This window comes from Vombatus ursinus, unplaced genomic scaffold (assembly GCF_900497805.2).
Source record: "Vombatus ursinus unplaced genomic scaffold, bare-nosed wombat genome assembly UNPS02014198.1, whole genome shotgun sequence".
Classification (NCBI taxonomy): Eukaryota; Metazoa; Chordata; class Mammalia; order Diprotodontia; family Vombatidae; genus Vombatus; species Vombatus ursinus.
The window spans coordinates 352541-372594 of NW_020953976.1; the positions used below are offsets into that span (position 1 = coordinate 352541).

General features: G+C 57.5%; 2 protein-coding genes across 4 annotated transcripts; both read left to right on the plus strand.

Annotated features, from left to right (window-relative positions):
* The first annotated feature begins 20 nt into the window (after nucleotides 1–20).
* Nucleotides 21–12405, plus strand: PRKCG (protein kinase C gamma). Of its 3 annotated transcripts, XM_027860595.1 has the most exons (18): nucleotides 21–397; nucleotides 783–814; nucleotides 1849–1931; nucleotides 4119–4230; nucleotides 4635–4766; nucleotides 5041–5197; nucleotides 6659–6793; nucleotides 7646–7733; nucleotides 7882–7911; nucleotides 8550–8708; nucleotides 8943–9131; nucleotides 9261–9352; nucleotides 9451–9513; nucleotides 9772–9910; nucleotides 10054–10134; nucleotides 10216–10323; nucleotides 11293–11433; nucleotides 11604–12405. In XM_027860595.1, exons 1-18 carry the CDS (start codon nucleotides 228–230, stop codon nucleotides 11802–11804), a joined length of 2112 nt encoding a protein of 703 aa, XP_027716396.1. In that variant the 5' UTR covers nucleotides 21–227; the 3' UTR covers nucleotides 11805–12405. The 3 variants fall into 3 exon arrangements, with proteins under 3 accessions (XP_027716396.1, XP_027716397.1, XP_027716398.1); XM_027860596.1 differs by lacking the exon at nucleotides 4119–4230 and having other exon boundaries at nucleotides 350–397; XM_027860597.1 differs by lacking the exons at nucleotides 21–397; nucleotides 783–814; nucleotides 1849–1931 and adding an exon at nucleotides 3222–3306.
* Nucleotides 12406–16275: 3870 nt separating this feature from the next.
* Nucleotides 16276–19147, plus strand: CACNG7 (calcium voltage-gated channel auxiliary subunit gamma 7). The gene is made up of 5 exons (XM_027860491.1): nucleotides 16276–16471; nucleotides 16980–17066; nucleotides 17190–17330; nucleotides 18445–18590; nucleotides 18835–19147. The coding sequence occupies exons 1-5, from the start codon at nucleotides 16276–16278 to the stop codon at nucleotides 19090–19092; spliced, it is 828 nt and encodes a 275-aa protein (XP_027716292.1). The 3' UTR covers nucleotides 19093–19147.
* The last annotated feature ends 907 nt before the right edge of the window (nucleotides 19148–20054 follow it).

Genomic DNA, 20054 nt, shown 5'->3' on the forward strand with positions numbered 1-20054 from the left:
CCCCCCCCCCCCCCCCCCCCGGGCTCCTCGGCCTCTCCCTCGGGATCTCGGTCTTTTATCTCTTCCAATCTCTCCTAGATTTCTACTCTTTCCCCTCACCGATCCCTCCCCCTCCCTTCCCCGCCCTTGCCTGTCCCTGCCTTCCCTACCCTCCCCACCTCTTCCAGGCCTGAGGTCTCTAGCTCAGAGTCTCTCCCCAGTTTCCCTGGGAGGGAAGGCGTGGGACCATGGCTGGACTGGGCCCCGGAGGTGGGGAGGCCGAGGGCGGCCCCCGGCCCCTGTTTTGCAGGAAGGGGGCTCTGCGCCAGAAGGTCGTGCACGAGGTGAAGAGCCACAAGTTCACAGCCCGCTTTTTCAAGCAGCCCACCTTTTGTAGCCACTGCACGGACTTCATCTGGTGAGGGAAGCTGGGCGCTGGGGCTCTAGGGGGCGGGGCTGGGGGAGGGGGTTCCAGGACCCTAGGGGAAGGAGGCTGGGAGAGAGGGTGACTGGGGTCTTATGGGGCGGCAGCTGCGGGGAGGGAGCTCTGCGGAGCGAGGGGAAGGGGTTCCGGGAAAAGAATCCTTGGGGTCCCCAGGGGTAGAGCTGGAGGAGGGGGACTCCTATGTCCCCGAGGGGCAAGGGCTGAGAGAGGCACATCTGGGTCTCTGAGAGAAAGGAGCTGGGAACAACAGTGCTTCCTAGGGGCAGGGGCTGGGAGAGAGTCCCTTCCCTCCCTTCCGCTACGACCCTCCCCTCCCCCGCCCCATATCCCACTGACCTGAAGGTCTGGCTCATTTCAGGGGGATCGGCAAACAGGGCCTTCAGTGCCAAGGTAAGAGCTGGGGATGCGGAGGCCGGGGTCTCTGGAGAGCAGAGGGCTTCGCGTGTCTCGGGGGAGGGGCCCACGTGTTCGTGTGTGGAGCAGAAGCCTGAGCTTCTGAGGACTAGGACGGGGCCAGGCCTGGGAGGAGGAAGGAGGGGTGTGGGGGCCCCCGCAGCTCCAGGTGGGGAAGGATCTTTGGGGAATCTGTTACCATGGGAACAGCCAGTGGCGGGGGGGGGGGGGAGGGGGGCAGGCAGAGACACAGGGGGGCTCGGGGGGGGGGGGGGGGGGAGACAGAGAGACAGAGATAGAGAAAGATAGAAAGGGGCTGAGGCAGGGAGAGCCAGAACAGGAGAGAGGGTCAGGCAGGCTCCCCCTGGTCCTTGTGCTGTTTCCATGGCAACCCCATCTCTTCATTCGGGTTTCCTCAGGGCGGGGCTTGGTGAGGGAAAGGGGCGGTTGCCCAAGTGGACCACAGCTGTTTCTGGGAACACAGTAAGTCAGAGAGGGGGTGGGAATCGGCAGTAGGATCCCCTCATTGAACTCCTAAGTTTTTATCTGCTTTCTGCACCCCCCACCCTTCTCTATCCACTTCTTTTGGGGATCTATGGTTCTCTCTCTCTTGGCTTTGGTCTTCCTTCCCCACTTCTCTGCGTTTCTCTGTCTCTTTCTGTCTCTGTCTTCCTCTGTGTCTCTGTCCCTTTGCAATCTCTGGTTCTCTCTTTGTCCTTCTGTCTCTTTCTTTGTTTTTTTTCTTCCTCGTTCTGCATCTTCCCCTCTATATCTCTCATTTTCTGAGTCTGTTTCTATCCCTTATTACCCATTTCTGTCTTCCTCCATGACTTAACTATTCTCGATTTTTTCTGTCTGTTTGTCTCTTTCTCTGAACCCGTCTCCATCCCTTTCTATCACTCCCTGTCTCCATCTTTCTGGCTTTCTTTGTCTTCTTTTTTTATCTTTCTTTGGACTCTACCCTTCTCTGTGTCTCTGTCTTCTTCATTCTGTCTCTCTGGTCTCTGTCCATCCATCGTTCTATCTGCTAGTCTGCAGCTTCGTGGTTCACCGACGATGCCACGAATTTGTGACCTTCGAGTGTCCGGGCGCAGGGAAGGGGCCCCAGACGGACGTGAGTGCCCCCTATGCCTGGGTCTCTGCAGAGCTATGGCTTGCTCCCCCCTTCCCCAGCTCCCCCTAGGTGCTTGGCCCAGTTTCTCCAGCTATTTTTATGGGAGGGGGGAGGAAGGGCGGGCCGAAAGCAGTGGCATCTGCCCCACATTCTCTGCCCTTGGCCTGGAAATCTAGGGAGGGGGTGGTGATACGTGGGACTGGAGGAGGAGCGGGAGAATGGGAGGAGGGGAAGTGGAGGCAGAGGTGGGGCCAGGGGAGTTCCAGGATCTAGGAGGACAGCAGAGGAAGACACATGAAGATGACACTGTGACAAAGAGGCAGTGAGACAGACACTAGAAGCAGAGATAGTGAGGGAGACACAAGATCTTGAGAGACAGAGCAGTAGTGGGGAAGAGGTCCAGAGAGATCCTAAGAGGCACAACAGTCAAAGAGATGGATGGGGATGTATACTGGAGACAGAGAAGACAAGCGATCCATGAGAGACCCAAGAAACACAGAGACAAGGGGAGACCATATTTCTAGCCTCGACAATTTCCAAAAGGCGGAATCATTCCTATGAAGCAGGCAGTTCAAGGATGACTGTCTTTGTTGGGACACTGTGGCTTACAGAGGGGACGTGACTAGCCAGGATCACACCGTGAGGATAGACTGAGACTAGAGCCCAAAGCTACTTGAGTTCAGGTCCAAATGGGCTGGCCCTTCCTTGTCTTGTTCTGCCTCCTTTGGGAAGCCGCTGAGACCAAGACAAGGAGAGAGTGAGTGAATGACCCACAAGACAGGGAGAGATTAGGAGAGACATCAAGGTAGGGAGAGATTGATCACAAAATGTAGGAACTAACCGGAAAGGCCCTTGGGACCTTGGGGATCATGGAGTCCTCCCTCATTATATATAAGGGAAAGTGAGAAGGGAAGGGACTTACCCAAGGTGACACAGGGAGGAACAGAACTAAGGTTCCAACTCAAGTCGCCTGACTCCCGGCCCGCAGACACGTCCATGGTCTTGGATCTCGAATCTAGAAGACATGGAGATGAAGTGAGGGGATGGAAAGAGTGGTGGTTGTAGCCGCAGTCAGGAGATAGAGTCTTGGTTTCCAATGCTGACTGCCTCTTCTTGGGTGTGGGACCATGACAAGTCAGCTCCTCCGAGCCTCAGTTCCCCTATCTGTAAACCCTGGGACTACCTCCTTCACCGAGCTGCTGTGAGGAAGAAGCTTTGTAAACCTTTAATGAGAGTGGTTGTTATCTTTAGGATGAGAGATACAACAACCAGGCAGATGGCGGCGAAGGCAGAGATAGAGAAACAGGAGACAGAGATGCTGAGAGAGACAAGGGAGGCAGCAGAATGATGTCCCCACCCCCACCCCCATTTAAAGGTGGGAGGGAGGTTGGGGCTTTAGATGCAACTGTGGCTTTGGGCAAGTTTCCAGTCCTCAATATCTCCCTCAGAAATATGAAGGGGCCAGATTTGATGAGAACAACAGCTAGCATCTCTAGAGCGCTTTACATGTTATTTCATTTGGTCCTTACTACAACTGTGGGAGGGAAGTGCTATTATTTTCCCCATAATAAGGAAACTGAGGCAGAGAGGTTGAGTGACTTGCCTAGGACCACCACACATAGTACATGTCCGAGGTGAGATTTGAACTCAGATCTTCCTTAATCCAAGCCCAGCAATTTAGGTACTGCATCACTGAGCTGCCCAGTGATCTCTAAGAAACTCCCTTCTGGCTCCATATCTATGAATTCCCTTCCTCTCCACACAAGACCAGCCCCTCTAGTCAGAAACATAGAAAGCCTGAGAGACAAGAGAGGCAGAAAGATGAGGAGATGGACTCACAGAGAAGGTGACCTAGGCACAGAGATAGAGGAGAGATGGAGGGATGGAGTCACAGAGGCAGTGGCCAAGGCACAGAGACAGTGACCCAGACACAGTGATAGAGGAGAGGCAGAGAGATGGGGAGATGGAGTCACAGAGAAGGTGACCTAGGCACAGAGATAGAGGAGAGATGGACAGATGGAGTCACAGAGCCAGTGACCAAGGCACAGAGATAGAGGAGAAACAGAGAGATGGGGAGATGGCCGTCCTACGAACTAGAGGCAGAGACCGGGAGACTCAGGCGCAGCAGGGAGGCGGGGATTCTGGGATTGTACCGGGACCCCTGGTGACCCTCTCACCGCCCTCTAGGACCCCCGCAACAAGCACAAGTTTCGTTTGCACAGCTACAGCAGCCCGACCTTCTGCGATCACTGTGGTTCCCTGCTGTATGGGCTGGTACACCAGGGCATGAAGTGCGCTTGTGAGTGCAGGAGCTGAGGCAGCCAGCGGCCCGGTGGGGGGGGGGGGGGGGGGGGCGGGGGGGGGGGGGGGGCCCCCCCTTCGTGGGGGCCTCGCCCCGGGGGGGCGGCCCCCCCCCCCCCCCCCCCCCACTCCCAGATACCCTGGGGAGGGATATAAGGAGGTGGAAGGGAGGAGATGCCAGCCCACCCCATTGAGAGGCTGCTGGAAGGATGGAGCCCCTGCTCAGCCGTCTCAGAGCACTGATGGACCAGTTTGACCCGAGGGGGAAGGAGTGGGGTGGGGGGGTGGTCTTGCGAATCCCCTAGGGACTACATGTCCCAGGATGCCCTGCGGCCTCTACTAGCCCTCTACGAGGGATGCTGGGAGTCGTAGTTCTTGCTGAGCCCCGGGCGCCCCCTACAGGTTGCGAAATGAACGTGCACCGGCGCTGTGTGAGAAGTGTGCCATCTCTGTGCGGTGTGGACCACACAGAGCGACGAGGGCGCCTACAGTTGCGCATTCGAGCCCCGGCAGGGGATGAGATCCACGTCACAGGTGAGGCTCCCCGACCCACGGTCTCGGTTGCCACCTGGTGAGAGTGTACAGCTTGGGTCCACTTGGGGCAGGACAGTGGGAGGGAGGGAAGGAATCTGCATTTATTAAGCACCTACTGTGTACCTTGCACTGTGCTAAGCACTTAACGAATAAGATCTCCCTTGATAATATGGGGGAGGGACTGCATGGGTCTCCCACGGGGGGGCAAGGGCTGGAGCATGCAAGCTCACTCCCTCCCCCCCAAGCTGTGTGCCTAGTTCCTTTCCATCCTCAGTGGGCGAGGCACGCAACCTCATCCCCATGGACCCCAATGGCCTGTCTGATCCTTACGTGAAACTAAAGCTGATTCCGGATCCGAAGAATGTCAGCAAACAGAAGACCCGGACTGTGAAGGCCACGCTAAACCCGGTGTGGGACGAGACCTTCGTGTTGTGAGTCTTCCACTCCTGGGAGAAGGCAGAGAGGGCCTGCGGAGAAGTCCTCCAAACTGGCCCTTGGTGGGTGGCACAGGGCAATGCGGAGGTGAGGGGGGCGTCCAGAAACGGTCAGAAGGACACCAGAGCGAGAGTTCTGAGCCCAGCTTCTGTTCAAGCCTCTGGTCTAGGCTGTGTGACCTGCGATGAGATGCTCCCCCCTTTTGACCTCAGTTTCCCCTTCTACAGAGTTGCACCCAATAAGGGCTTTTCCACCGCTGATGTCAGGGTCCAGATATATCAAGCAACAAACATGTATTAAGCCCCTATTGAGTCCCAGGCAACCTTCTGGGAGATGGGAATTCAAAGCCAAAAAAAGGGACAGATCCTGATCTCAGGAAACTTACATTTTATAGGAGGAGACACGTAGGCATATAATTATGGGCTTCTGGACAAAGGTGATTCTCCCCACCCCCCTTCATCTCCCATGCCTGTAATGCTCTCTCTCCTCAGTTTTTAGAGTCCATAAACGTCTTTCAAGTTGGAGCCTCAAAAGCCACATTCTCCCATTAGGCATTTTATCATCCCTCTGGTTGTTAAGTGTCCCTCCTCCATCACCTTTTATATGTATTTGTTATCTCCTGTCCAGAGTGCAAGCTCCTTGAGGGCAGGGACTGTTTAACTTTTGTCATGCCAAGGGCAAAACAGAAGGTCCTAAAGTGATCTATATACAATAAGCCTGTAGAAAACAAACACAAAATAATTTTAGATAGGGCAGCTAGGTGGCTTAGTGGATAGAGGCCCGAGCCTGGAGTCAGGAAGACATGAGTTCAAATTGACCTCAGATACTTACTAGTTGTGTGACCCTGGGCGAGTCTCTTAACCCGGTTTGACTCAGTTTCTTCATCTGTCAGATGAGCTGGAGAAGGAAATAATGAACCACTCCAATATCTTTGGCAAGAAAACCCCAAATGGGGTCATGAAGAGTTGGACACAAGTGAACAGCAAAAATGTTTAGATAGGTTCATGGGATGATCTAGATTAGAAACTCAGGAGAGACAAGTATAGATGAGGCCAGGAGGGGAGGAAGGGGGCAAGAAACAAAGATAGAGTGAGAGAGAGGAGGGGGAGAGAGACAGAAAGAGAGAAGAAGGGGAAGGAGGGAGAGACAGACAGACAGACAGACAGACAGACAAGAGAGAGACTCCTAGAGTAAGACTGACACAGAGAGGCAGAGAGAGAGGGAAAGAAAGACCTGGACAGAGATGAAGAGAGGAAATATTGAGAGAGAAACCAGCCCAGCAGAGACAAAAACTGACAGACACAGCCCGTGGAGAGAGACAGATATCAAGAGCTGCCTGAGGAATGAGCAGGGATTAGAGGTGTGCTGGGCCCCGCCATGAGGAAGAGCTGGGGTGTGATCACAGGCGTTGGAGGTGAAGGCGGCTGGGCCTGAGGGGATACTGGTCCTTCCTGCAGCTCCCTGAAGCCCGGGGATGTGGAGAGACGCCTGAGCATCGAGGTCTGGGATTGGGACCGCACGTCCCGCAATGACTTCATGGGCGCCATGTCCTTTGGCGTCTCGGAGCTACTCAAGGCCTCCGTGGATGGCTGGTGAGGCTGCTCTCTCTCCCTGGGGAAGGGGAGGGCGTGCCAGGTCCACCACAGGCTCCTTCTCTGTCCTCAGCCCTACCACAGTGCTCCTGGCCCTGGTCCAGCCTAGCCATACTTACCTCCTCTCTGTTTCTGCATCTCTGGGGCCGGAACATCTTTGATTTCTCTGGTCTTTGTTGGTGATCTTGTCTCTCTTCTGGCCTGGGGTGTGGGATCTCTCTCTCTCACTCTCCTGGCACCTGGCTATCTCTGAATCTTTTCCCCCTCCCCCTCCCCTGGTCTCTTGCTGTCTTCCTCTGTCTCTGGAGCCTTGGTCTCTCCACATGTCCCGTTCCTCAGTCCCTGTGTGTCTAGGGCCTCCTCCCCTCATTTTGGGGATCTCCATGTACACTGTTTCTCCCCCTCTTTCCTTTCTCTCTGGATTTCTGTCCTCACTTGTCTCTTACCATGGGGGGGGGGGTGACTGTTTCTTTCTCTGGTTATTTACATCTCATTGTTCCTGAGGTTTCTCTGTGTATGTGTATGTGGGGGGCTGTATCTTGCTCTCCCTCAACTCCCCTCTCTGAGCTCTCTTTGCCCCTCTTTGACTCTGGGGTCTGGGTGGCTCTGCTATCTCTGGGCTCGCTCTTTTCCTCTCTCTGTGGGTTCTCACCCGCTTCCTGCCTGAGCCGTTTCACCCTCGCGTCGGATTCGTGCTGATCTGTGTCCCTTTCTTCTTTTGGGATCTCTCTGTGTGTGGTGGTGGGGGTCTCTTCCTGTACCCCTTGGGTCTCTGTCCCTTGTTGTCTCCGGGGTCTCTGTCTCCCCTTGCCCCCATGTTGTGGTCCCCTTCCCGGGTGGTGTGTGTGCCAGGTACAAGTTACTGAATCAAGAAGAGGGTGAATATTACAATGTTCCCGTGGCCGACGCCGACAACTGTGGGCTCCTGCACAAGTTCGAGGTACCCTTCTCCCTTCGAAGCCCTTGCACCACCTCATGGCTCCCTGTAGTTTTCGCCCCTTGGGTCCCCAAACCTGACCCCTCCAGGGACCAGAGCCCTGAGCTGAGCTTCAGTCTAAGCTTGCACTCTTTCTCTCTCTCCCCCACAGGCCTGTAACTATCCCCTGGAGCTGTATGAGGTAAGGAGGGGGCCAAACCTGGCCTAACTGGAGGGCTGGATGTGACCCCAAGAACCTGGGGGCTTCTTACCTCTCCCTAGGCCTTGACTGCTTCCTGAGTCTCTGTGTCTGCCTCTGCTGTCTGGTTCTATCTTCCACAGGTCTGCTTTCTGTCTCTGTCATTGTCTCTGGAGCGTTCTCTGTCTCTTTGTGTGACCTCCCTCACTCCCTTCCTTCTTCCTTTTCTCTCTTCTTCTCTCCCTCCCTTTTCCCCTCTCTCTGTCTCCCTCCCTCCCTCCCTCTCTTCTTTCCTTCCTTTTTCTTTCTTTGTGTCTCTCTGGCTCACAGCTGACAAGGACATTATTGCATGCTGTGGGTTCCATACCATTTCTTTTCTTTCACGTATTAGAAAAGCCAAAAGAGTCAGGGATTGGGGGGTGGGGTTTCCAGCTGGGAACTCTGCTGTCCTGGCTCCCAGCTGGAGAGGTCTCTTAGGCCTTTGTAGGCTGTGTGTGTACAGGCCTCTCTTCTTGTGTCCCTATTTGGGTGACTGGCTTTCAGCTGCAGAGACTCTGGGTTGCGTGGGTCTGGGGGAACCTGCAACACCTGAGTCTCATCTCTCTCTCACCTCCCTCCCTCGCTCCTTCCCTCTTGGGCAGCGGGTGCGCCTGGGCCCTTCTCCCTCCCCCTCTCCCTCCCCCAGCCCCACGGATTCCAAGCGATGCTTCTTCGGCTCTGGCTCCGGCTCGGGCTCGGGCCGCCTGCACATCTCCGACTTCACCTTCCTCATGGTGCTTGGAAAGGGCAGTTTCGGCAAGGTGAGGGCCAGAGGGACCTTGGGCTCCCGAGGGCCTGGGGTGGGAGTGGAGAGGAGGAAGGGAGCTAGAGGCCATGGGAAGCCCGACCAGGGGGGAGAGGGGCTGCCTGGGTCCCGGAGAGGAGCGGGAGGCTGGAAATACTGGGTCCCCAGGGATGGAGTGAGGAAGTGTCAGAGAGGCCGAGACGCCCGTGGCCCGAGCCAGGCTGGACACCCGGGTCTCTCCGGCTCCCAGGTGATGCTGGCCGAGCGTCGGGGCTCCGATGAGCTGTTCGCCATTAAGATCCTGAAGAAGGACGTGATCGTGCAGGACGACGACGTGGACTGCACGCTCGTGGAGAAGCGCGTGCTGGCCTTGGGGGGCCGCGGACTGGGCGGACGGCCGCACTTCCTCACGCAGCTCCATTCCACTTTTCAGACCACCGTGAGCACGTCCAGCCCAAGCCGGGGCCCCAGGCTGCGGGGGAGGGGCCGCAGAACGCTTTGGGCGTCCGGGGGCCGAGGGCAGAGAAGGGGGCCGTCCCCCGCGAGCGCCTCGTCTTCCTTTTCCCAGGACCGACTGTACTTTGTGATGGAGTACGTGACGGGCGGGGACCTCATGTACCACATTCAGCAGCTGGGCAAATTCAAGGAACCGCACGCCGCGTGAGTGCCCGAGAGAAGGTGGGGAGGGGAGGGGAGGGGAAGGGAAGGGGACCCAGGTACTGACCCCACTCTGGTGTTCTGCCTCTCGCCCCACACAGGTTCTACGCGGCAGAAATTGCAATCGGCCTCTTCTTCCTTCACAACCAGGGCATCATCTACAGGTGAGGGGACCCCACCCACCATCCCACCCTGGAGCTCCCTCGCCCTGATACTCCAAGCCTCGCCCCTTAAGGTCCGGGGCTCCACCCTGCCCCTGGCCTGCCTCCTTCAAAGACCCCAGGCCCAGCCCCTTTTGGATCCACTTCCCCATGGGCCCACCGCCCCAGCTCGCGCCCCGAGCCAGGCATCCCAAATCCCGCCCCGTTCTAGCTCAAGGCTCCCTGACCCCGCCCCGCCCCTCTCTGGCCCCTCCCCCGCAGGGACCTGAAGCTGGACAACGTGATGCTGGACGCGGACGGCCACATCAAGATCACGGACTTCGGCATGTGCAAGGAGAACATCTTTCCTGGGACCACGACCCGGACCTTCTGCGGAACCCCGGACTACATCGCTCCCGAGGTGCCTCGTTTTCCTTCGGGGGGAGGAGTCTGGACTTCCTGGGCGCGGAGGGGGCGGCATGCAATGAGGGGGCGCGCCTCCCCGGGGTTCCGAGGGGGCGGGGCCTGGATTGGTCTCCTAAAGGCCCGCTGTCCCCCGAGCAGATTATCGCCTACCAGCCCTATGGAAAGTCAGTGGACTGGTGGTCCTTCGGAGTGCTGCTCTATGAGATGCTGGCGGGCCAGGTGAGAAGGCGGGGCTGGAGAGAGACCCGCTCGAGCTGGGGCCGGCCCCGGAGAGCGCTGACTTCTGGTCTCCGTCCCCAGCCTCCGTTTGACGGGGAGGACGAGGAAGAGCTGTTTCAGGCCATCATGGAGCAGACTGTCACCTACCCGAAGGCGCTGTCCCGGGAGGCGGTAGCAGTGTGCAAGGGGGTGAGCCCGCAGGCTGCCGGGCAGCTCCTCCCTCCTCTCCCCCGTGTCTGAGCCTCGCTCCCTCGCCTCTCGTTTCCATCTTCGTCTTTCTCTGTTTGGGCTCACCTCTGCCGATCTCTCGACCGCTAGGTGGCGCCATAGTGCGCAGCACTAGTGCAGTCGGGCCTGCAGTCAGGAAGACTCATCTTTCTGAGTTCAAATCTAGCCTCAGACACTTCTAGCTGTGTGACCTTGGGCAGGTCACTTCACCCTGTTTGCCTCAGTTTCCCCATCTGTCAAATGAGCTGGAGAAGGAAATGGCAAACCACTCCAGCATCTTTGCCGAGAAAACCCCAAATGGGGTCACGGAGTTGACGGAACAACTGCCGTTTCCAGGCTAATTCTTGGCGTCCCGATGTTTACGCTGGTTTGTCTCTGTCTCAGCGTCTCTGTGCCTCGGTCTTCGCCCCTTTGCTGTGCCTTCACCTCCCGTTTAGGTTGGTGTTTCCCTTACTCTTTGTCTCTGGTTTTTCTTCTGTGTCACCACAGTAGAATGGAAGCTCCTTGAGGGCTTTCCCTAGCAGAGTGCCTGGTGGGCACAGTGGTAGGCACTTCCCGTACTGGATGGAACGAAGTTTAGTTGTTCTGATTGTGGTTCTCTGAGAGTCTGTCTGCGTTATTTGCCTTTCTCTGTCTCTCATTTCGTTCTGTTTGCCCAGTGGCGCCATCTTTGTCCAGGTCCAACTTCTGGGCTCGGCCTCCTTCTCTCTTCCTCCCTCCTTCTCTTTCCTTTCTCCCCTCCCTCCTTCTGTCTCTATTCCTCCCTCCTTCTCTCTCTCCCCCCCCCTCCTTCTCTCTCCCCCCCTCTCTCTCTCTCCCCCCCTTCTGTCTCTCTCCCTCCGTCTTTTTCTACCCCCTTTCTTTGGCTTTGTTTCTCTGTCTTGGTCTCTTTCACTCGGATTTTCCTTGTTTCTGCCTCTTCCTTCCTAGTTCCTCACTAAACACCCAGTGAAACGTCTGGGCTCTGGGCCGGACGGAGAGGTGGCCATTCGAGCTCATGGCTTCTTCCGCTGGATTGACTGGGAACGCCTGGAGAGACTCGAGATCCCTCCTCCTTTCAGGCCACGACCAGTCAGTATCGTCCGGGTCCTTATTCAGTCCCATCCGTGTGTGCGTGTGTGTGTGTGTGTGTGTGTGTGTGTGTGTGTGTGTGTGTGTGTGTGGTCTCAAGGACAGGGTAAAGGACCTTGGGGGAGAAGAGGAAGGGACCGCAATAACCTCCAACCCTATTCTTCCCCCAGTGTGGCCGCAGTGGTGAGAATTTCGACAAATTCTTCACTCGTGCAGCCCCAGCGCTGACCCCCCCTGACCGCCTAGTCCTGGCCAGCATTGACCAGGCTGATTTCCAGGGCTTCACCTATGTTAACCCCGACTTTGTGCATCCTGATGCTCGAGAGCTCCCCAGTCCTGGGGCTGGTGCCAGCCCTGTGCCTGTCCTGTGAGCACCCTGTGCTGGACCCAGGCCCCTCTGCTGCTTTCCCTTCTTCTTGGATGGGTGGGGCTGGGGGTAGTTCTCAGATCTTTTTGCTCTCTCCCCCTTTCTCCTACCTAGGACTGGCATCCTGCATACCCTGCCCTCATTCTAATTCCCCTCATCCTGATCTACCTTCCTAATTCTAGTTCCACCAATGTTCTAGTTCTCCACCCCCATTCTAGCACCCCTAATCCCCCCCATCCCTTGTCCTGAGCCTAGAGGCTACCTTCAATTCGAGGTCCTGTGGGAGGCTGTGCCCCCACACCTTGGGACCCGAGGGGAGGGTGGAGATGGTCCCCAGTTGGGGCCACCATCCAGATCTACCCACTCTTCCATGATATGACCCACCCTCTGGTGTTCTCCACCAGCCAGTGTTCTAGAACTTCCCCTTCCCCATCCCCAATCACTGCCAAACTCCTTTCCTGCTGCCGCGTGTGATTCAAGTCTCAGCTTCATGGAGCCCTGGATTCACCTCTCTGGGCCCCTGAGGCCTCCCTCAGTCAGACTCCCTATATCTGTTCCCACCCCATCCCTCAGGGCTGGGAAATAAAGTTGGGGTTTTGATGCTGGCTAAGTTTGTATTTGCTTGGGTCCTGGGTTATGGAGGGATGGAAAGAAGAGGCAGTTTGAGGAAAAGACAGACACAGCTAAATAGGGACAGTGAGAAGAATGAGAAAGAAAGGCATTGAATGATTCTTGTAATTGAAGCATAGCCCTTGAGAGTCTCTCACTGGAGCCTCAGCAGAACCCTGGCACGTAGGTGCCAAAGATGAGGTTCCAATCTGAAGGAAGTTGAGACTCACCTTGGTCAGCCAATCAACAAGGTTTTATGAAATGGCTCCTAAGTGCTGGGCGCTGATCTAGGCACTTCAAATGCAAAGATAAAAATGAAGCAACACCTGCCCTCAAAGATTTTACATTTTATCCAGAGGCAGCTATCCTCAAGGAGGCTCAAGTATTGGAGTCCAGAAGACCCAAGTTCGAATCCTGTCTCATACACTTACTAGATGAGTGGCCTTGGACTAGTCAAACTCAAACTCTTTCTTATCTGTAAAATGGGGGTAATAATAGCATTTGCTTCCCAGGAGGGTTGTGAAGACCACATGAGATAATGTCTGTAAGAGACTTTAAAGTGTTACAGAAATGGAGGGTGTTGTGATTATTACGGGATAAGACAATATACATAAACACATGAAATGAAAACAAGGCAACTTTTCTTGGAAGAGGGAAGCTGGAATGGTAGTTTGGGGCCTTCAAGTGATCCTTAGAGGCAATAGGGAGATCCTATTGTGTGACATGGTCAGAGCCCTGCTTTATAAAGGAAATCACTAGCAGCTATGTGGAGCGGGGGTGGGGGCATGGGGGGGCGTGTTCCTATCCTTTGGATAGCTTGTTTCTATCTAGTTATTTTTCCTGTTAGATTATAAGCTCCTTGAGGGCAGGGACTGTTTTACCTTTCTTTGCATCCCCATCACTTAGCACAGTGATTGGCACATAGTAGGCATTTAATACACGTTTATTGCCTGCCTGTATTGGAAAGGAAGGTTATCCTGACTCTAAGTCTACCCTCTAAATAGTAGACCAAAAATAGTGCTAGGAAGGGGAAGGGGGGGCAGGAAGGGTAAGAGAGAGAAGAAGTGGGGGAGGGAGGGAGGGAGGAATAATCCATAAGACAGAGGTGGAGGAGAAGAGGCTGAGAGGAGGACAGATGGAGAGACCAGATCAGAGATGGTGAGACTAGGATAATGAGAGTCAGAGGCATGCTGAGCCCAGGACAGTGAGACAGTGAAAAGGCACCAACGTCGGGAGACAGGGAGACAATGACAGAGAGTCGGAGATGGTGAGAGAGAATCAAAGATTCAGGCTCGGGGTACGTGAGAGATGGAGAGAGGACCTGAGGGGCCACTTTGGAAATAGTTGCCACTGTTCTCATTCCCCCGCCTCTCCCCCCCCCGCAATCTTCCCCTTCACACCCAGACTCTATTTCCCATCAGCAACTGCGGCCAGCTCCCGTACTCCTGTCCCCTACCAGCCCTTGGTGGTGGTGGTGGGGGGTGTGTGTGTGTGTATGTGTGTGTGGGGGTTGTCTGCAGGGGGCTGCTGGGAAATGTAGTCCTGGGGGGGGGGTAAGGGGCGGGGGAGCAGCAGCCGAACTCTATCTGAATTTCCAAGTCTCATTCAGCTCAGTCCAGACACTAGATGCCTGTTAGAGCCCGGCAGGGGGAGGGGGCTCTTGGTTCCCCGAAGGGGCGGAGGTTGGGCCAACTGAATCCCTCTGCAAGTGGGCTAGAAGGGACGTCTCCTGGCTTCTCCAAGGAGGCTGGGCAGGGGGAGGGGACGCCGGGGTGCCTGAGGGGATGGGATTGGGGAAAGAGAAGCCTGAGTCCCCAAGGGGGGCGGGATCCTAGGCACTTGAGTCTGTGAGGAAGTGGGACTAGGGAAGGGATCTCCTGGGTCCTCGAAATGGTAGCATTGAAGAAAAGGCCGTCTTCCCTGAGAGAATGGGGCTTCTGGGTCATTAATGGGGGCTGGATGAGGGAATGTCTGATTGTGTCGAGGCTGAGGGTCACTGAAGGGGAGGGACTAGAGGAGGGGTCTCTGGGTCTCTCAGGGGTCATTCTGGAATCCCCCTTCCCAGGCCAAATGAGAACAGCTTCGGACCCTGCGCCTTTAAGAGAGGAGGAGGGGAGGGAAGCGCACAACGGCCCGCTGACATCACGCTGGGGCGGGGGGGGGGGGGGGGGGGGGCTCACTCAGGCTCTGTGAAGGCTGCAGGACCCGGCCCTGCCTCGGCTCCGTCCGCCCAGCGCCCCCCGACCCGGCCCCTGCAGGCTTGGCTTGCGGTCCATTCCTCCCGCTTCGTCGGTGCTCTATCCGATCTCACTGCGCCTTTCTGACTCTGCCCCTCTTTCCCTGAATGTCTCTCCCGTGAGTGTCTCTGTCTCTGCATCTCCATCTTCTCGTCTCTTGTCTCTCGGACCCGTGCCCCCCTCTCTCACCCGGGCTCTGGGCGTCGCTCCCTGTCTATCCCCACTGTTTCTCGTCGGCTCCCTCCTCTTGCCCTCTGTCGGTCCAGCTGCAAACCTCATCGCCTTCCTCCCTCGCTTGGGGTCTCTGTCCCACTTTGAATCTCGTTGTCTCTCTCCACGTTCTTCTTCCCGGCTCTCTGGCTAGGTCTCTTTGTCTCTGTCTCTGTCTGTCTCTGTGTCAGTGTCTCGGTCTCTCTCCATCCCCATCCTCTGCGTCCTCCCTGCTTCCCTCCCCTCCTCCTCGGCAGCCAATGAGAGGCCTGGGCTCCCTGCTCCCGTCTCCGTCCGCCGAGGAGTGAGTGAAGGAGGGAGGGACGGAGGAGGCTGGGCCCGGGGCCCGAGAGCAAGCCGGAGCCGGAGCCGGAGTCGGAGTCGGAGCGGAGGCCAAGGAGGAAGAAGAAGCCCAGGGGGGCGGGGGCCGGGACGCCGGGGGCCGGGAGCGGCGGGGCCGGTCCAGGGAGGCCGCGGGGCCGGACATGCGGCTGCGGAGCCCGGAGCCCCGAGCGTCCGCCCAGCGTTGAGCGAGGTGAGATCGGCCAGGCCAGGGGTCCCTGGCGGGGTTGGGAGACTGGGATGTTTCTGGCCCCTAGGGGAGTCCAGCTGACTGATGGATGGAGAGGGGAAGCCTGCGTCCCAGGTGGGAAGCAGGATCCTGGAACGCCTGGGTCCTGGGGAGGTGTCACAGAGGGCTAGGCGGAGGGAGCAGAGAACTCTTGGGGCCGGTGCATGGGGCGGGGAGGAGAGGGGGACGGTCAGCCGGGCTCTAGAGGGAGATACCGACCCCTGAGTCCAGCCTTCAGGAGGCAAGTGGATATACCTAGTCCCTGACAAGAAGGAGCTCGTGGAGGGGTGGATGCCTAAGTCCATTAGTCAGGAGACCTGGAATGAGTAAGGGGTTGGGGCTCTGGAATGCCTGGATCCCGGAGGGGATGGGGATGGGGAGCTGAGCAGGGAAGACTGAGGCCAGGAGACACGAGGCAGTCCAGGATCTCGAGGGCCCCAAGGAGGAAGCCTGGAGTGGGGGCGGGGGGCGGGGGCGGATACCTGGGTCCCAGTAGTAGGGGATCAGGACAGGGTAAAGGTCTGGGAGCCGGGATGCCTGCGTCCCAGAGGGAGAAGGGACGGTCTGGGTCCGAGTCTGGGAGGTAGACGGCCATCTCCAGTTCCCAGGAGAGGAAGCTTGGAGCTCATTGCGGGGGGACCGGCATGCGGTCGGGGCTGGGGTCGGGTGGCGGCTGCCCAGGAAGGCGGGGAGGGCCTCCTGGGTCTGGGAGAGAGCGGGAGGCCAGGCCGCCTGCCTGGGCTGGCTCTCCCTCCATTCCCGCGTCCCCGCGCTCCCGCCTCTCCGTCCGCCCGGCCGCCTGTCTCTCCGCAGGCCCCGCGCGCCTCCCGCCCGCGGCCGCCGCCGCCATGAGCTCGTGCAGCAGCCGCGCGCTGACCTTGCTGAGCAGCGTGTTCGGCGCCTGCGGCCTCCTCCTGGTTGGCATCGCGGTCAGCACCGACTACTGGCTCTACATGGAGGAGGGCACAGTGTTGCCCCAGAACCAGAGCACCGAGGTCAAGATGGCGCTGCACGCCGGCCTCTGGAGGGTCTGCTTCTTCGCAGGTAGCGGGACCCCGGCGGCCCTCCCCCAGCTCCGGACCCTCCCCCTCAGGGACCCCGGAGGCTCTCCCCCAGTTCCAGCCCCTCCCCCTTAGGAACCTCAGTGGACCTTCCCCCAGCCCCAGCCCCTCAGGGACCCTGGAGACCTTTCCCCTCTCCCCAGGCACCTTGACCACTCTTCCCCCAGCCCCAGGCCTTTGGGGACTTACCCTTCACCCCTGGGACCTAGGCATCCTCCTTCTCCAGCCCCTATTTCCCACAGGGATCTTGGTGTGTTCCCCCCCCCCCCCCCCCGCCCCCCCCCCTGGTGTTCCCTCCCCTCCCCACCACTCCTTTAGGGGCCTAGGCTTCTCTCGTGCACCCAGGTGCCCCCAACCCCACAAGGACCCGGGGAGCCTTCCTCGAAGCAGCTCCCACTCTGTCCATCTTTGCACCGCAGCCCCCAGCTCAGAGTAGGTGCCTGTCAAATTCGCCGAATGATTGGTTGACGAGACGCTCTCTTTCCCCGCAGGCCGGGAGAAGGGTCGCTGCGTGGCCTCGGAATATTTTCTTGAGCCAGAGATTAACCTGGTGACCGAGAACACCGAGAACATCCTGAGTGAGGGGGGGGCCTCTGTGTAGGGACGGGGGCGGGCAGGGGAGGAACTTGTGGGCCGAGGGGCGGAGCTTTAGCTTCTAGGACGGAAGGTTCACCCCGCCCCTCCCCCTGCCGTTCCCCTAGAGACTGTCCGAACCGCTACCCCCTTCCCCATGGTGAGCCTTTTCCTGGTCTTCACGGCCTTCGTCATCAGCAACATTGGCCACATCCGCCCTCAGAGGACCATCCTAGCTTTCGTTTCTGGCATCTTCTTCATTCTCTCAGGTAAGTGCTTGGTGCCCATTCCGCCCTCACCTCTGCCCCAGGGCATGCTCTCTTGGGGTCGCCTCCAGGACCCACTGGACACCTGTTGTGGCTTCCCCATTGTTAGGACTCAGAGAGAAGCTAGTCTCAAAGCTTGGGACCCCTGCGCAGGGCCTCTGCCTGACTGTGTCAGGAACCCCTGCTTCTCCCTCTGGAAAATGTAAATTAGACGCTAGCCATATCGTTGGCTGTGGGTCCTGGAGCCATTTATAGGCTCTCTCTGGGCTTCAGTATCCCTCTCTATAAAATTGGGGGGGGGAACTAGATGAGGGAGGTGGAATAGACAATGCTCTTCTGGATCCCACCTTTTTCTGCCCTTGTTTTTGGTGATCTTAAGCTTCCTGTGTGACCTAGGAGCAGTCATTTTCTCTCTCTGGGCTTCATGTCAAGGAATAGCATCAGACTAGAACAAGGTTTCTTAACCTAGGGTTCACGGATAGATTTCAGGGAATCCGTGGACCTGGATGGGAAAACAAGACATTTTTACTTTACCTAATCTCTAACTGAAATTTAGCATTTCCTTGAATTATTTAAAAACCATGATTCTGAGAAATGGTCTGTGGACTTGCCAGACTGCCAAAAGGTTCCATGCCCTGAACACAAAAGGTTAAGAACCTCTGGGCCAGGGGGTTTCTAAGACGACAATCTAATTCTGTCATTTAATGATTCTTTGGTGAGCTCACCTACGCGCTTCCCAACTCAGTGCTGGAGGGTTAGAACGGGGAGAGGGGAGGAAAGGGAAGCCTTGAACCCTATACCAAGGAGGGGTCTGAGTATGACTGGGGACCCAGGAGGATGAAAGGGGCCCCATTCCCCAGAGATGGAGTAGCCTATACCTGAGGTGGAATGAGGGGGCTTGCTATTTGCAGAGGCGTCTATTGTCCATTACCGATGCCGGGAACCTCAGAGGGACATTCTTCCCAACACCCGTCTTTCAGTGCCTGCCTACATGCCTGGAGATGTGTGTGGGGGGACAGTCAGGGATGCCTTCCTGGAGGTGCCCCTGGTCCAGGCTGGAGGGAGCTCTCCAAGCCAGCTGACCAGATCCTCTCCTGGCTGTCTCCTTCCTGTGCAGGCCTGTCCCTCGTTGTGGGCCTAGTCCTCTATATCTCCAGCATTAACGATGAGGTGATGAATCGTCCCAGCGGCTCCGAGCAGTACTTTCACTATCGCTATGGCTGGTCCTTTGCCTTTGCGGCCTCCTCCTTTCTGCTTAAAGAGGTGGGATGGGGCTTAGATTCCTGATGGACTGGAAGCCCTTCTCCCCACTCCCTCTACATGCACATCTGAGGCCCTAAGTTCGAGAGGCTGAGGGAGGGCCTGAAGGGGCCCCTGGGTCCCCGTGGGGGCGGGGCTAGAGCTGGAGTGGGAGGAAATGGGCTGTAGGAGGGAACCCCTGGGTCCCCGAGGGGGTGGGGCTGGGAGCCCGGACACTGCCACGGTTTCTGATCACGGGTCCCCACAGGGGGCTGGCGTGATGTCAGTCTACCTGTTCACCAAACGCTATGCGGAGGAAGAGATGTACCGGCCCCACCCGGCCTTCTACCGGCCCAGGCTCAGCGACTGCTCCGACTACTCGGGCCAGTTCCTCCAGCCCGAGGCCTGGCGCCGAGGCCGCAGCCCCTCGGACATCTCCAGCGACGTCTCCATTCAGATGACACAGAACTATCCTCCTGCCATCAAGTACCCGGACCACATGCACATCTCCACCTCACCATGCTGAGGGGTTGCGCTGCCCCTGCCCAACCCCCCACCCCGACACCTGCTCCTTGGACCCCTTCCTCAGCCCTCCCCCACCCCCCCCCCCCCCCCCCCCCCCCCCCCACCTGCTCCTCCCCCCCCCCCCCCAGCCCCTCACCCTTTACCTGCTCCTCGGAGCCCACCCTCCGGTCCCCTCGGGCCTCGTCCCTTCTTTTCAAGTTTCCTGAGGCTCTTCCCTTATGGCAGACTTCTCCCCTTATGGCCTGGCCCTTTCTCTTCAGTCTTTTCCCTTCTTCCTAATTACTTGCACTTCTTCTCTCCTTCCCTTTATCCTTTGGTCCTTTTCCTTCCCTGAATTACTTCCCCTTCTCAAGTGCCCCTCATTTGCTCCTTCGATCCTCCCCTATTCCTCTGGCCCCTCTTTTGTTTCTTGGGTATCTTCAATGTCAGGCAGCTCCTCACAGAAGAAGACTGCAGGCCAAATTCAAGCCTATGGGTCCTTTCTTCCTCAACACACTGACCCTCATTTCTCCCTGGGTCCATCCAGCTACAGAAATCTCTTGCTCTGTGTCTCTTTACCTCATCTGCCTACGTGGGTAACCACAGTCAGGAGTTGGGAGGGAGCAGGTTGCTACCCTTGACCCCAGCCTTCTCATTCCCTTTGCCCCTGGGCCATCGCCTCCTCCTCCTATCTCCCTATTTCTCTTCCCATCTCTTTTTTTTCCCCCCAGGTCTGTCTCTCCCTTATGTTACTAGGAATCTTTTTGTCTCTGTGTCTCTGTCTCTCTTTTTCTTGCCCTTCTTTCTTCCTTTTCCACACCAGAGGCCCCCTGGGAGGGGGAGAGAAGGAGGCTGACAGGCTGACCCTGCTGCCTGGGTCCCCACCCTCCTTGCTCCTCTCCCCCAAGGCAGGGGCAGTAGCGGGGCCTAGTGGCCCCCCAAACCTCCGAGTCTTCCACCTCTGCTTCCTCTGCACCTCCATCC

What these genes read in the sequence shown, in the direction of transcription:
- PRKCG (XM_027860595.1), top strand. Translation starts at nt 228, where the DNA reads ATGGCTGGACTGGGCCCCGGAGGTGGGGAGGCCGAGGGCGGCCCCCGG. An exon ending in TGGGACGAGACCTTCGTGTT is followed by an intron (nt 5,198 to 6,658) that starts GTGAGTCTTCCA and finishes TCCTTCCTGCAG; the next exon opens with CTCCCTGAAGCCCGGGGATG. An exon ending in AAGGCCTCCGTGGATGGCTG is followed by an intron (nt 6,794 to 7,645) that starts GTGAGGCTGCTC and finishes TGTGTGTGCCAG; the next exon opens with GTACAAGTTACTGAATCAAG.
- CACNG7 (XM_027860491.1), top strand. Translation starts at nt 16,276, where the DNA reads ATGAGCTCGTGCAGCAGCCGCGCGCTGACCTTGCTGAGCAGCGTGTTC. An exon ending in GAACACCGAGAACATCCTGA is followed by an intron (nt 17,067 to 17,189) that starts GTGAGGGGGGGG and finishes CCGTTCCCCTAG; the next exon opens with AGACTGTCCGAACCGCTACC. An exon ending in CCTCCTTTCTGCTTAAAGAG is followed by an intron (nt 18,591 to 18,834) that starts GTGGGATGGGGC and finishes GGGTCCCCACAG; the next exon opens with GGGGCTGGCGTGATGTCAGT.